Source organism: Formica exsecta, unplaced genomic scaffold (genome assembly GCF_003651465.1).
Source record: "Formica exsecta isolate Colony F162 unplaced genomic scaffold, ASM365146v1 scaffold318, whole genome shotgun sequence".
In the NCBI taxonomy this organism is placed as follows: domain Eukaryota; kingdom Metazoa; phylum Arthropoda; class Insecta; order Hymenoptera; family Formicidae; genus Formica; species Formica exsecta.
Window position 1 is genome coordinate 385,420 of NW_021850434.1, and position 16,504 is coordinate 401,923.

The window sequence follows — 16,504 nt, forward strand, 5'->3', positions numbered from 1 at the left end:
AAACAAAATTATCCAGATCATGTGTAAATGTTTAATTACGATATTAAAATGGTTTTTCACACATATTGCAACATATTTTTACAGAAAATGTTTTTTTTAAAAACAGCGTTATTAACATGAAATTTCAAACGCATTAATGTATTTTTTTTTCTTCATTGATTAATATTTCAGATTAAACATAAATATAATTAGGAGGATTATGTTCATCGTAATAGGAATAACGATTATTTCACATATATGAAGTTATTATTTTTGATTATTTGCAAACATATATACATTAGACATATGTCGTTTACAGTATTTTGTAGTGATTAAGACTGATCCCCCCCTTTGACATGACATAATGCAACAATATATATATATATATATATATATATATTAAAACTTATTTTACTTATAATTTATAATGATACATTAAAAATACTCTCTACAATGTTGATTCAATGTGTTTTCCAAGAAAACAAATTTACTTACATCATATCAAGTAAGTCTTTGTATCATTTTATGTGTATGTGAGCATAGTTTTTATTTGTAGTAGCAAAAAACTATATTGAAATTTTCATAGCAACAGCAAGTTGTGTGTATTCTACCCTGTAAATTTCCATTGATAATAGTATTTGATAGTTGTATGAGAACTGAGTTTTACCAAACATGAATAATGCAAATATCACCCAGATTAAAAAATAAGAGATTATATTAAATTTTCTATTTTGCTGTGAAATTGTCTTATAAACTAATTTTATCTTTGTAGTAGGTATTTTTTTCAATCTTTCTTTCTTCCCTGTCTCTTCTTTTAATAATGATTACAGGAAAAAGATCTTTATTTTATAAAAGTATTTATTCTCTGAATATAAAATTTTTGCAAGTGTATAATAATAGAATATATCGACATGTAAAAAAGTAGCCGTTATTTGAATATATATCACGGTACAGTTCTTAACTATTTCTTGTTTTTTTCCATCGCTATTACATATATCTCTTAATGTTTAAAATTGTATGGATGCGATCAGTTCTATATACAAAAAGATATTCGAAAAAAATTTATTATTTAATATATTCTCTACCTAAAATAAATTATAAATAAATATATTGTGTCTACCTAAATTCAATAAAATTCGAGAGAAAAAGAGATTCTTGTTTCGCATAAATTTCTAATAATTTCCTTAATTTTGAGTATTATTGTTGAAAATTACTTTAATATTAAAAAAATGTCTATTATAGAATTAAATAAGATATATTCTGTTTACTATACATATATAATTTCACTAGTTTGTGTTATAAGGTATTGTAATAGGAAACTAGCGTCATTGTCTGTCGCTCATGCTATATATGCTGGCTGGAGTTATATAAAAAGTAGAATGATTCTAAGCAGACTGACGTTGATATGAAAATTATGTATGTCAACGCGTTGAAGTATCTTTTGTTAATCTTGTATGTTTCTCGTATAGACGTAGCAAACTTTCCGTTTGAATCGAATCGTTCCGATGTTCGTGAAATGTATATTAATACGTAATATTATACGTACATTATATAGAAAAAAATCTGTTTACATTTCCCTTTCGAGCGTGTTCTCGTAGAACGTAAGTACGCGGTAATTTCTTGGACAAAACATACTCAAACCACACGATCTCGCAAGGCTCCATCAGGAAGTCACCGACAAGATTGTAGCGATCAAACCAAGAGTGGCTCCTGTCATTAATAAACTCCTCCAAATTGCTCCGCTAATTTCTTCAGCCACAGGATATTCTACGCATAATTGTTCCTGTAAAAAAAAATACAAGGTATGTATATTTTAGGTAAAAGTTTGAATATGCTCTTTTCTCCTTTAGTGATGAATACTTACCCACCCACCGTAGCCTTTAATAAAATGCGTTATATTTTCACCAACGTATCTAGAAACGTATAGCGGCAATTTCTTTTTAAGACTGTGCATTCTTCTGTCTCTAGCCCATAGAGCTAATCTGCCCATGAAAGCGTATAAGCAAACAATTCTAGCCCATGTAATAACTCCATGTAAGAACAATTCATTGGCAACTCCCATAAATGTTTCGTATGCAGTGTCCGGAACAACGTTCAAACGATTTACCATACTTGTAAAGAGAATGCTGTGTTTGTTGAGCATTTGATATACATTGTGCCTCATGCTACGAGATACTGGATCTTGGGATATAAGATAGATATCTTCTTTTAACAAGTATCGTATTACATCATTGGCCAGACTCTCGGCAGTCGATTCTATAGAATCGTCGTGGATATTGTATCGTGGTGGTGGGCCCAATTGTGGAAAGAGATGTTGAAGTCGAATCTAAAAGATAAGACATTTTGTCTTAAATGCAAAACTAGTTTTGTAATGATTGTTGCAAAAATTACATTGTAAGACATAGTATTCAATAAAAATTTAACAAGTTATTTTTATATATATATATTCAATTTAGAAAATGTGGATGCTGATAAACGTGGATAAGTATTGATAATTTGGATGCCGACTATGAATCAAGTAATTGACAAGCTTATAATAGCCGATATATGTTACCTGACACATTTCGAAGAAAGACATAGCGCGATTAGCAGCGCCGACCGCATATCGGCAGACACCGTCTTCGTCGTCGGCAGCGGCAGCGGCGGCGGCAGCTCGCTCGTTCGACGAATTCCTGTTACCGGGGGGATCGCATTCCAGAATGCCGCCCACTCTGGAATGCAGCTCCCCTCGCGTTGACGTACCCTGCCCCTCCTCCGCGCCACCCCGTGCGCCAAGAATCTCATTGTTCATCGTTGTTCCGTCGTCGCCGGCCATCCTATCTCGTATACCGCTATCAAACGATGAATCGTTCTGGCGAATTATTCTGTCCCTCTGTATCCAAGTTCCTCGCTTACAGTTCCCGTTGTCTTCTCAGGTCGTCGTGACACACACGCACCGCTCTTACATCTCACACGCTGGTCTCCAAGATCGTCTGGTGCGTGAATCGATCGCGCGCGCGCGCGCGCGCGACTCGGATGCGCCGGGATGAAACGAGCGCGCGCGGTGCTCCAAAAACTTGAACCTCGACCGACCGATCCAACCCGGCCAACCGACCACCCAACCATCCAACCAACCAACCAACCAACCAACCAACCAGCCAGCCAGCCAGCGACAAAACGCTCCCGCTCTCTACTTTCCCGCGGCCATTTCCGAAGCCGATGCCGAGAAGCCGAAACCGCGCCGCGCCGTTACCTCCGCTCTTGCTCCGCGTCGCACCCAACTTCTCTCCCGTACCGCGTACCGCTCCCTTGGCCTGCCGCCGACCAGCCCGACTCACGATGGTTTCACATCACTACCACTACCGCTTATCTCGAGACTCTACCCCACCGCGCCGCCGGTAGCGTATGACGTAGCTCAGTGTCTTTCAGCTTCGCTACGCGACCGATTTGACCTGACGACATAAGGATACAAAGAACACTGTTACAGCACTAGACTTGACGTTATCTTTGACAAGTGAGGAACGTCGCTTGCGATTTCCCCAACGACAATGATTCTACGTATCGTAGATGATCGAAAGATAATTACATCAACCGATCTTTCGTATTACCGTGCGTAGAACCGAGAATCGACGCGAGTTGAGAATCCCTGATGTGAAGACACACATACACACACACACACACACACAGAACAGTCGGCGAGCGAACGCCGACGGCACTCTCACCAATGCGACGCGCGCTACACCTTCGCACACCATCGTCACGTCTCTCTATGGATCATTCACGTTTTCGCCCCACCACCGCGCCATCTCGACACGTGCACGTGTGTATACACGCGGGCCCGGCCGCCCTGTAGTAGTGAGCGTCCCGTCTCTGTTCATCCCGCGCGGCCGCTCGCCTCCTTCGCGAGGCGCCGCCGATAACCTCAACCCTTTCTAGCGCGCGCTCTCACGCACGTGCGCGCGAGCGGATTACCTGTGTGTGGTATACCTGTGTACCTGGGAACTGGCCGAGGAATGGAATTTTCGTTGGAACGCGGAGTACGTTTGTACGATGAGGGGCTCTCACAATACGTTCGCGAGAAGATATGGTCATTATACGCGTCTTGGTCGTCAAGGGATTCGGGAGAAAATTTCAAGGAAATGTTGAAATTGAGAGAGATTCTTTGTCATCGTCGCATGCAACAACAGAGCGAGACGATATATCTGGAATGACGTTTACCGCGCAGGTTTAAATCTTAATCTATATATATATATATATATATATATATATATCGCGCGGGTATTAGTAAAACAGAATTTTATTGACACACGAACCTTTCAGTTAGATTTAAGTGCGTGAGGAAGGGACCTACGAATATACTTCGTTTTTCGGATTTCGTGTAATAAGCTTTTTGCATTTTGCATTTAGTTAAGAGTGATAAACAAATTATTTTTAATAAAAATAATTTATCTTCTGTAAGGTTATCATAATTTATAAATTAAAAATTTAAATCAAATATTGTTGCTGTTCGAGATCGAATCTCGGACACTTAAAAGAATAAATTAATAATTATCAAAAAAATCCGTTCAAATTCGTTGCGCCGACGCGAGGGCTCGCGCTTAAACACAGTCACCCGTGGGAGAAAACCAAATATTACAATTAAATTTTAATAACACTGCCGCTTCCGCGGCTCGTCGCCGAAAACAAAGAAACGAAAATACGTTGATCTCCAGAAAAATCGAAAATCATCCAAGTACGTTTGTACGATGAGGGGCTCTCACAATACGTTCGCGAGAAGATATGGTCATTATACGCGTCTTGGTCGTCAAGGGATTCGGGAGAAAATTTCAAGGAAATGTTGAAATTGAGGGAGATTCTTTGTAATCGTCGCATGCAACAACAGAGCGAGACGATATATCCGGAATGACGTTTACCGCGCAGGTTTAAATCTTAATCTATATATATATATATATATATATATATATATATCGCGATGGTATTTGTTTCTTTTCGAACGTTGCTTACGTCACTGTTGAGAGATTAGTATTCATTCAGCTTTCCCGCGTCTCGCATTCCTGAGAGAATTGCATTGCGCGCGGATGCGGATACTCGCAAAGAGAGATGCATTATTCGCCGTAGCAACGCGAGAACGGTGAAAGTCTCGCGGCCGTAGTTACTAACCCACACACACACACACATTGAGACCGAAATCGTCCACAGTGAAGTTGACCAATATTCGCGACTTGAGAATTCGTGACGTGAATCGGATAGAGTGTTGGAAGGAAAAGCGATGTCAGAGGATATTTAAATCTCATTGATAACATACGGAGGGACTTTTTCACTCAAACTACAGTCAATTCGAATAATCTGAATTAATTAATGGTAAGATTTCTATAATCTCGTATTGTATATGCATGAGAGAGAATTCAATCTAACATCGGATTTTACAAGATATCCATGCGCTCTCAGATAAATCCGTAGACAATGAGACAACGCAGGGCATATTCAGTGAATGCATCGCACACACACGGACCAGCGGTGGTTCTACGGTGCGTTTTCCACGAAAGGATTATGCTGAAACTGGTCCGCGCCGGTTGGTCCCGCAGTGTCGTAATCAGGTGAGCGTGCACCCGTATCTCGCTTTCGAGGGGTGGCATGTTTATGTACATATAATAGCATTGCACGCTTGCAAAGTAAAGTCTCGCGATCTCTTATCTCTTTCTCGCTATATAATATATATATATATATATTTTTTTTATACAGCTATGCGTGACATCAAGTGAGAAAGATTATTGACCGAGGATCTTACTTCGTACGCGGGCGGAATGCTCGGTAGGCGAGTTTATCCGTGTACGGTCCATATGCATATATGTATGGGTATGGGCCGCAGCTTCTCTCTCCCGCGGAGAGCCAAGTTTCCCTCCCTCGGTCACACGTTCCTGCACCCCCGGCCTCTCCGCACCGCGACACGCGCGACCCATGCCTACCACTCCTTCCTTTCTGCCGGCGGTGCAACCTTCAAAGGCCACTGAATGCGTCCATGAATGAAGTAGGAAAGTTGCTGGAGTACAGATCGACCGGATGTATGCATACTAGGTGGGTAAGAAAACAAGACGTCAACGTGCGCGACTGTCGATCGGAACCAGTTCTAGATCGTTGCCAGTGATACTAATGTACCGTATAATATCCGCGATCATGTTTTATACGTTTCTTTATACATAGATATACATAGGTTAACTATTAAGAATAGGTAACTCTCGCGTGCCGGTCTATTTTAATTGCGATATGAACTCGATTCCGGAACTAGTCTAGAGAGACGGGGAAAGAAAGACAGATGGAAAAATCATTGCCGGCGAAATCGCACTACCAAGTACGCCGTGGTACATGGCGTTTACGCAAACTTTACGCTAATATTGCTGCAAAGTTTCGATCTCTGATTTAAAGTTCACGTTGCAGAATTCAGCTGCACTTTATGGACAATCGGGAGCATCTCGTAAAGTCTTGCCTTTCACATCGGAGTATAGTTATGCGGCGTACATCAAAGACGTTAAAACATCTTGGAATAAATTGATAAAATGAATCACATGTAAATGAGATTTGATAGGTCTAAATTATTTCTTCTTCGTGTCGCTTACGATTAGAGGAATGAAAATTAAGGCAAGAGAAGAAGTCGGTTCGCACGTCATATGGATAATAATAACGTAACGAGGATAATGTTACTGTTTACGCCTCGCATGTTTTATCGAATTATCAAATTAGTATTATAATAGCTATTTCAATTGTAACATCGTATACGTGCATTGTAATTCAAATGACGATTTTTGTCTCGCGAAATGGACCGTGGGAATACGATGGCGCGAGTGAACAGCTTGCAATATTTCAGAGGAACTCGTGGCAATCGCCTGCTTCTCGGTAGCATTTTCTTACTGTCATTCATGATACTACAGCACGGCAATAGGATGATTGCTTGACGGTCGGTGACTAAAGTGGATAAAGCCTTCTACAGTAATCTAACACGAGCCAGGGCGCAGGAGCGCAGAGATTGGGCCCATCTCTCTTTTGTTTTTGTCGCGAATCGTCGCTTTCTTTCATATTAATCGCCACGCTAATTATTTGCAATAGCAAACTAAACGCACATGAGAGATCGAATGTATACAGGGTGAAATGATTCACCCGACATTCTCAGTCTTGTTGTGCCATGTATCGCAATATGAAATATATTTATTTGCTGATAAATTTTTATGTCCGGGAAATGTTTGTGTTTAATCGCATTTTTATGGACAATAAAGAATGTTAAACAAATTTCATTCGGTTAGAAGGGATTTAGAATTTAGTTCACCCGATTTCGACGTCCCTGGAATGGCAGTAGTACTAACCCTGCTAACAGATTGGCAGACATACTCACCGCAAACTGACCTCTCCGTGATTTAGTTATGTCTCTATGGATGAGCCGCCAAGTCACGCGTATTTGATATTACATATTGTGTAATAAAAAATAGAAGTGACTGGTCCGCGGTGGATAAAGTGTTCAAAGGGTTCAAGTAGTGTCGGTTGCTCGTCGTTTCCTCTTTATTGAATGAGCTTCCGCTGGTTCGACATCGCCTTGTTTCGAGATATTATGATTAGGTGAGTCCGTTATCTATACGTATCGTAGGCACTTTGAAATTTAGACCGTTTTGGAAATATATTTTAAGAAACAAATTGCGTGCGAGTGTATGTATTAAAGAAATTCACAGTCGATTTTTGTTTGGAAAAATCATCGGGTTATACATATAATATTAGTATAATCAAAATTATTCTGAATGTTTTCATTAAACAAAACTCAATATGATATTTTTCGAAGAAACAGCTTTCACAATATATCCCAGAGAGAGATTTTCACATAAAAAATATGTCGTTCATTAATACTCTAGCGATATTCCTATTTTTGATGATCTCGTTTGATATTTGTGTCGAATTTTATTAATATTTTTCATCTTTACCATAAATTTTAGTTTCACGATGAGGAAAATGAACATTCGTTTTCCTCAGCGATAGAAATATAATGAACGGTGATTTTAATTAACAGACGTTCAATATTACATTCTTCGCTAAACGAGGTAAAGTTTCGCTGAAGCTAAAGCAATTTGAATATCAAATCCAAATTTCTAAGTCTATCAATTAAGTGGTCCAAATATTGGCAATTTGGAGACAATCGTTTAATCTATGAAAGGAGCGTAAAATTGAAAGATAAAGTTGTAGAGAATGAAGATTGATGGTGCCGGATCGCTTAATGGGCGAGCGAACGCAGCTTCTTTCGAGTCCTTTAGATCCCGCGAGGCGATTATTGTTCGCGATTGCGCTTCTTGGGCGAGTCGGGAATTTCCTCTCTCTCTCTGTGTGCATCTACTCTCTCGGATAACGTTAATACCTACGCGATGGTACGGTCGGACACTACGCGGCGCTCGCTCAATTCGCAACATGTTTTTGCATTGCTTGCCGGTTGATTGCCCCTCGAGCACGCCGATGATGACGTCAGCATTCTGGATGAGTCACTGCGCACAGCACGAGCTACGTGCGTATCGTATGCACGCATAATTTGTCTTACACATTCATGCGCGCATTCACGTATACGGCGACATTGCACGGATTATAAAGGCATGTGTATATATAATATATATATATATACATATGTCTTTGTATAATCCACTTAAATTGAGCATCTTAAATATCTCACTTGTTTCTGATGATACGAAAAAATATCTAAGGAAAAAGTGGCATTGTTCGAGGGAGCAATTATGACAGAAAGTTTTTTTTTTTAAGATCGTTTTTTCAGAGATTTGAAGGTCAAGATAATTGTTTAATATGTATTTGTTTGCGCGATTTTATAGCCAACATCGAGAGGAGTTCAACGACCTATGACAACATGATCTTTAAATGATCTTGAACATGGAAAATTTTTTTTATGTATAATTGAAAAAAAGTCAAACATTTATGTTCTTTGACACAAAAATTTATTTAAGGAGGTGTTTAAGATGATGTCCTCCGACTTCAATATATTTTTAAATACGATACATAAATGATACTCTTATCCCTTCTATCATTTCTGAATTTATACTCGCACATGCATTCAAAATACGCTCTCTCATATTCTTCCGTGTAGTTGATATATTGTTGTAAACAACGTTTTTTAACATTTTCTACAAAAAAAGATCTAGAGGAGAAATATATAGATATCTATGATACGATTACATATGCGATTCCTGATTCAGCAGTTTCGCCCCGATATATTTTCTTGCCTTTGTCTCTTCCGAGAGATTAAGAGAAGTTATTATAAATCTCGAATTGAGATTAATTATACTTGGTATATGATCAAGTAAATTTTCATGCACTGTGCACAGTAATCAGTTCCATAGAAAAATTATTTTCTATGAAACTGACTATCATCCACGTCTGGCTCTTAATTGTCTGCAAAATTTTACAGTTGTAAATTTCACTTTAGAGCCTTATTAATTTCTTAACTTGTTTATAAATACAATACATATTATGGAATATAAATCATCCCACCTTGAATTCAAACATATTCTCTTTCGCAATCTTCTCGGAGTTCGAGCTAGAACATTAGAGATACCAATATCACATCCTGTCTCCATAGAGACAAACTCTGATAGATATACGGCCGCTTTATCGGCCACGTGATTTTTTTATTTACGGCATCGGAATGGGATATATGTTTATAAAGATTTGCTTTATATTTTAGAATAGATAGTTAGTTTATCGAGAAAGAAATAGTTACACGTCTTCTTTAGTTAGATCACGCATTGATTAATTCAGATATAAGAATATAAAGATAAGTGCAATGAATTAATTAACTAACATATTTACACTTGCATATAAAGACAAGATATTATCTCATAGATGTTTTATGACAAATTCATTCACACATGACAGAGCCATCATGTATTTTTGCATGAATTTCCAGATAGGAAAATGATATCAATTCATACGCATCGTACTCGCGCATGCGCTACATCCGTAAGTGTATACAACAAGGACAAACGTTGTTGATTGCACGTATGCATAATATATCACCTATTATATAACACCATGATAGCTGTTTTTACATTGCAAATTGAAATCTGTTCAAACATTACATCGATATAATATTACTTTCGAGATTCTGTAACGAGATATATAGAAGAAAACATCATTAAAATCAAGGAGCAGAAAAAAAAAATGCGCATTAGATTTAAGAGAAGATAAGCACGTGGCGGATAATCCGATGATAATTAATATACATGCGTTCTACAATATTTTCTGATAGCAAGAAACGACATGCGTGCAATCAATTACGTTACCATCGTATATCAATCGACACATGACATCAACGGTATACAGTGCAACATCATGATGCAGTGATGTTTAGGAGCATTTTGTAAATTGATGCTATATTTAATTTTGATCTGGAAATGTTCGATAAGAGCATCTTCTCATTGTCTTAATTTGTCATGCTCGAATATTAAAAATCGTTCGATCAAAATTTTTAATTAAATCGTAGGTACTATTGAAATAGTAAGAGGATGATGAATCAAACGAACGTATTTTCGAAATACCAGATCCCTTAAAATTCTGATCGAACAAGTGATTTTTATGCGATTTTTTTTTTTTTTTTTTAGTTTTACTCATACGGTTACAAAAGGATGATTCACGGCAATGCAAAGAATAAGTCAAGGAGCTGTGTTTCTTTTTTGTTTGGCGCCATTTAAATCCTATGGTAAAATTTATAGCAAATATTTACACAATTATCGCGTATTTCCGTCGAATCGTACGTGAATCTTTCGTATCAACATATATCTTTTTAAAGTCGGTAAACATAAATGATTAATACCACTATTACGCAATTAGCCATTATATATTTTCCTATCCAGTTTCGACTTGTTTTCTCGCATTATTCTTTAATTGAACCTATAAATTAATCGCGACATTTATATCTCGATCATTTAATATAAGAGCAGTGAATAAAGTTTGCAACGAAACGGGAGAAAATCGACGGGAAAAATACGGAGAACATTATCAATGTGAATATTGCAAGCTCGTATAACACAAATATCGGAAATATTAATTCTTCTTAATTCGAGTATAAATATAATAATGAGTGTACATACATGTGAAAACGTACAATGACATATGCGATGTAAATATCAAGTATAATTAGTCCAACTCTGATATTTAAAGTAAATATAATTCAATTGCTTAATCGTGCGTTATCATTGATTTATTTCGGTCTTGCTATTTTTAGCAAGTTAACTAACAGAGCAGTTTATTCGGGAATCGACAAAAACAAAAACAATATAGTATCATCATGCATACTATATATCCGCATTTAATAGCAATGAATATAAATTTTCCTAATTTACATTACATTCCAATGAAATCATGAGAAACTGTGATTATAAATCTTCTGCGTAAAAAACTCTTCTGTGTTTTATATTATATATTCTTTGTATATCATCTTATTATCCGTTAACCGTGACGAATGCTATAAATCTACTAAAAATAAAGTTTTTAATATTATCTCGTAAGAAGTGATACGTGAAATAGTATAGTTGAGATTCAGTCTTGGAATGGAACGCGATTGCTCAAAGCGCGTAAAGAAGTTTGGGCAAAGCAAATGAAGACATTAATTTCTCAAGTGTTAATTTATCAAGTCAATATTTATTATAGCTGAATACACACATTATGACGATATCGATGATACCTGTGGTACCTATATCACCTTACGCTACATGCAGCAATGTGTAGAATAGAGGGCCATGAGATATCTTCGCGAGATGCGAAGATTGCGCAACAAGATGAATGCGAATGGAAACGTAAAATTAGGCGTTAATTGATGAAATTTGGTCGATAAATTTAGAATTTGGTTTTTTCTTACCGAAGATTAACGTTACATGGACAACGCAATCCGTGTTCCCTTCGTTGGTGTCGAGGATCCGAAACATCCGATCTTAGGCACATTCTTTTCTCAATGCTCTTATTTCCGAGATGACTGATGCGCGTGATAGAGATCATTTCGTTGTATATCTACCGCAATCAGAGTGGGGGATCTCGATATATCTTAGTATCACTCTATATAAGCTTTGTTATTTCTCATTTCACTTTGGTAGTTCCCCAATTCGGGCGAACACTTCAAGGAAGCTTGGCAACCCACAGATCGTAAGTTACACCTTATTTTGCAAAATCATTATTATTAATCTTAAGACGCGCCATGTAGGATAGGTGTGTCAGTGGATGATGAAATTCATGAATATTAAATAATTGAATTTTTTTGCCAACTATAAAAATATTATTTCATTAAATATAATGCTGAGAGAGTTTTATAATTATTTACTATATAATATAGAATTTTTAATATATTTTCTTGTCATATGTTTTTCTCCTTCTTATGATTATGACACATATAAATTGGAGATATATAAAATTATTATATATTATTATTATCTGAAACTTGTATTTTCTCTCCACATAAATCTGAATGTTTCAACTCTTGAATTAATATCTCATTTTACTTCTAAAATAGAGAAATACAAATTCTTTGAATCTTAAATTCTTAACGTATTTGCATTATATTAAACTTTGGAGAATGTAGCACAATCGAGGCCATTTTGGTACGTACGGTGTGAACATTCTTTTCCAATGAAATTTTTTGAAGTTTTTTATTGGTAAAATAAATAAGTGATAAAGAAGACACCGAGTCTGTTGACTGGGTCGAAAATATTGACAGTATGTATCATCCTAGCTACTTGTAACTCCGAAGACCGCAGTCGAAGGCTACATTTGCATCGATAATTTGTGACGAGAGATCTTACGTGAAAACCTGCTCCATTTAGCATAAAAATCTGAAAATGTCTGACAAACATAGTTGCAATGTCGAAGAATCACGTCATGCGATCCCGGGGCGCCGATGCGACGGAGACGCACGCTTTATTTCTTTTGTAACCGGTTGAAACTGCTGTCTTAGTTTATTCGTTTACATTTACGTAACCGGTTGAAACTGCTTTCGAGGATCTTAATTCGTTTGCACGCTATCAAGGGATGGACAATAATTTGTTTGATGAATCATGTGCGCGTGTATATGGAGAAATTATTATAGTGAAAAATACAATACAATTTTTGTAATCGTCGAACATACTAACATATGAGAGAAATCACGATATTTTTTTATTTTATAAATATATTAACATATTGTATTTTACAAAGGTATTGTAATTATTTAAATATTTTGATGCCCAAACAATGCACAATGAACAATAAAACAAATGCAAATTTACATTTTTATAGTAATATATATCTTAATGTTATATTATAGCTTTACAATAAATGTTTTAAAAGGAACTGTATTTTCATGTAATTTGTACTATAAAATTTTCTCCATGTAAGGACACTCGTGCGGCACATTCATTTCATGCATGTTGTTTTTCATTCTCTTTTATCTTGATTTTGCATTTTATCCTTTTTCTCATACTTTAATCGTATAAATATTGCGTTGCAACATTCAGTCATAATTTTCTACCGACCTTTAAACCTTATCCACCGAAGAATGATCCTTGTTCCAGTCACGGTGCCGAGGCCGGCATATATTTGCGACTATCGTAGCTTATCTCTCGGTACAACTCGATTACGTAGTATATTAGGAATATTATATATAATTTTTAGATACATTGCTGTTAATGGATCATGCAAATAAACTTGCTTGAAAAATTTTCAAGCTTCACGAATTTATATTCGCAGAAGAATACGTTTATTTTTGCACATAACCACCCATCTTGCCCCTCCAAGTGTAATTCACAGTTGAAATCATACGTGCACACAGTGGCCACTCTACCACTGAAGAATATATTGGTTTATATTAGTGGGAGGTGGCAGGTAGCTCTCTTTTAATGTTTCAATGCTCAGACACTCATTTCGTTCGCAAACATCGTGGGTCAAGCATCATTAACTGCCGACTTGCGATTCGTACTTGATACAGCCATAAAACTAATAAAAAACGCGAGTCAAAATCAAAAAATATCGATCTCACGCGTGATTTTCGCGGAGTACAAGTGCATCCTGTTGAATCGTCGATCTAATATTATCGCGGACATTCGCTAATCAAAATATTGTCCATGTTGTCACATCTGTGCGACATTCGATACATCGGAGTTGGTGCGACGTATATTTGCCGGCAAACAACGACGCTCGATAATTTTAGTAAAGACGACACGTAAAAAGCAAATGTGCGATATGATACATTGCTGAGAACACCGAGATGTTGGTGATTGGTCCTAATACGCTTCTTCGAGAGATAGTTGAGTAAGACAAGATATTGTTTGTACGCGCAAGAGGTGGCGGAAATTCGCGAGAATTATAAATGATCGTAATACGTATCGCGGATTCAGCATCCACACAGAAGAAATCATCATCTTATGAGGGATTTAAAAGATACACGCCGAGAGAAATCGTTTACGAGATAGAAAGCATTCTTCGCAGAAAAACATTCTGTGCATCGCATGCATTTACAGGAAAAATACCCGCAGGGTTTTATTAAAGAACGCCATATCAAAGTAAGTGTGAGAAACACTCAAAATGCAAAAATATCAGTCTCGCGTGTCTGTAACATCGAAATGCAAATTCTCACTAAGATTATATCTATTTCAATCTTTATTTTGCGTCATTGTCTAACGAGCATGATATCATGACGTTTCCAACATCCTGTGCGTCTTCTCCGTATTGTCAAAATTATTGGCAATGTTAGATTAAGAGATTACGAGATTTTCGACATTGAAATTAACAATAATTACAAATCATTTGACCTTTCAGTGAAGAACCCTTTAACAAGCGCGCCAATTCGAGCTCTTTATAGAACGGCTCGACCTCGTATCCTCTTCGCGTATCATTAGCATCATCTCTTCAACATCACATACGAGCATCGCTAAGGCGCGTGTACGAAATTGTTTTATTTGTATTTTTATCAAGACAGACGTTTGTACAAGTGTTAAGTCATAGAAACATTTTCAGTACTATATTGCAGAAAATAACATATTTCCCGATTTTATTCCTGATACTATAAAACAGGATATTGAAGTAGAAAAAAACTTTACATTAAAAAAAAAAAAATAAGATATATATTATTTTATTAAGTATTCAGAAAAAAATTTATAATTAAAAACTCTACAGAAGGATTCAAAAGAATGTTTGAATCCTGTTAATTTTTATTTTTTGTAGAGGAATATAATTGCAATTTTTGAAATATAATTGCAATAATTTATCGTTTTGTATCAAGATATTTGCAATTATGAAGTTGACATTCCATTCCGATGACATAAATATTGATTCAATGCTTGAATACTCCGACATTATTCAAAACTGACTTTTCTACCTTTTTGATTATCTGGTTAGCATTGACTGTTTAAATACCTTTATCTATATTTCGGCTTTTATATTGGTACAATAACGTTTTAAAAATAAATTAGTTATTTTGCGGTAATAGCATAAAAATAATATTTAATAGAATAATTGTCTTGCGTTTTATATATATTTGTTTAATCGCTTATAAACGCGACACGGAAACTGATGGCAATACTTTATGTTTGCAATCATCTATAATTACAATTTACAGAAGGTATTCCAAAGTCTCGCCAAATATTATTTTAATGATAAATTTTTTGAACTCGAGTTTTCCTCAACGAAAGAATGCTGAGGTATAAATACTTTTAGAATTATAAGCGATTAAAGAAAAAAATTCTCGCGAATTATGTATGTTTTAAGGAGCCAAATAAATAATAAAAATACATTCTTTTACTGACAGAATCTTGTTTTGAGGTTTAAGTAAAAGATGTATGATGCAAAAAAATGAAAAATGATGCAATAAATTATGGCATTTATCCCTCGGTATTTGTAGTATGGAAAAATCAACCGCTAACTCACAAGTAATGCCAAGAATCTATCATTAAAATATTTAATGGACATCTTGTATATTCGTTTTTGCAATCAAATATAAATTATGCATCTCGATTGTGTCGACACACACCACTTTACGCCGTTTTTCTTAATAGTTATACATGTATAATAATCTTTTTTGCGGTTATATTACAAAAAATAATTCCCAGAATTTCTTATTTATTAAATTTCTTATTTTTTTATTTGCATATTGGATAATTTATTGAAAAATAGCTAATTCCAATTTAGAAGTCTGAAAACTTAATGCTCAAGTTCACAAATTTAATCGTAGATGAAAAGATTCTGTGTCGCGTCGTAAAAGGACGCGCGTGATATTCGTTCATTAGCGAGTATTTGGTACAGGATGTCGTGTCGTTTCCTAGAGTGATGTTAAACCGCGAAACGTCCCCCTCGCAATTACATCGTTGAGCTTCTCTTCTTTTCAGAATCGGCGATATAAACGATCAGTCAAGTTTCTTAAGAAAATCGCTCTAAATACGATATTATTAATTATATAAATTATTAAATATGGGTGAATTTATTTGTAGGATATAATATGCGCTATAAAATAATAAAAATATATCAATAAATTTTATATATATATTATATATAT

At 36.0% G+C, this 16,504-nt stretch overlaps 1 protein-coding gene across 1 annotated transcript; it reads right to left on the minus strand.

Moving 5' to 3' along the window:
• Nucleotides 1-1,218: 1,218 nt before the first annotated feature.
• LOC115238016 (bcl-2-like protein 1) lies at nt 1,219-3,100 on the minus strand. Its single transcript, XM_029811500.1, has 3 exons — nt 2,534-3,100; nt 1,844-2,305; nt 1,219-1,762 (listed from the first exon to the last, which is right to left on the minus strand). Exons 1-3 carry the CDS (start codon nt 2,792-2,794, stop codon nt 1,643-1,645), a joined length of 843 nt encoding a protein of 280 aa, XP_029667360.1. The 5' UTR covers nt 2,795-3,100; the 3' UTR covers nt 1,219-1,642.
• Nucleotides 3,101-16,504: the final 13,404 nt, after the last annotated feature.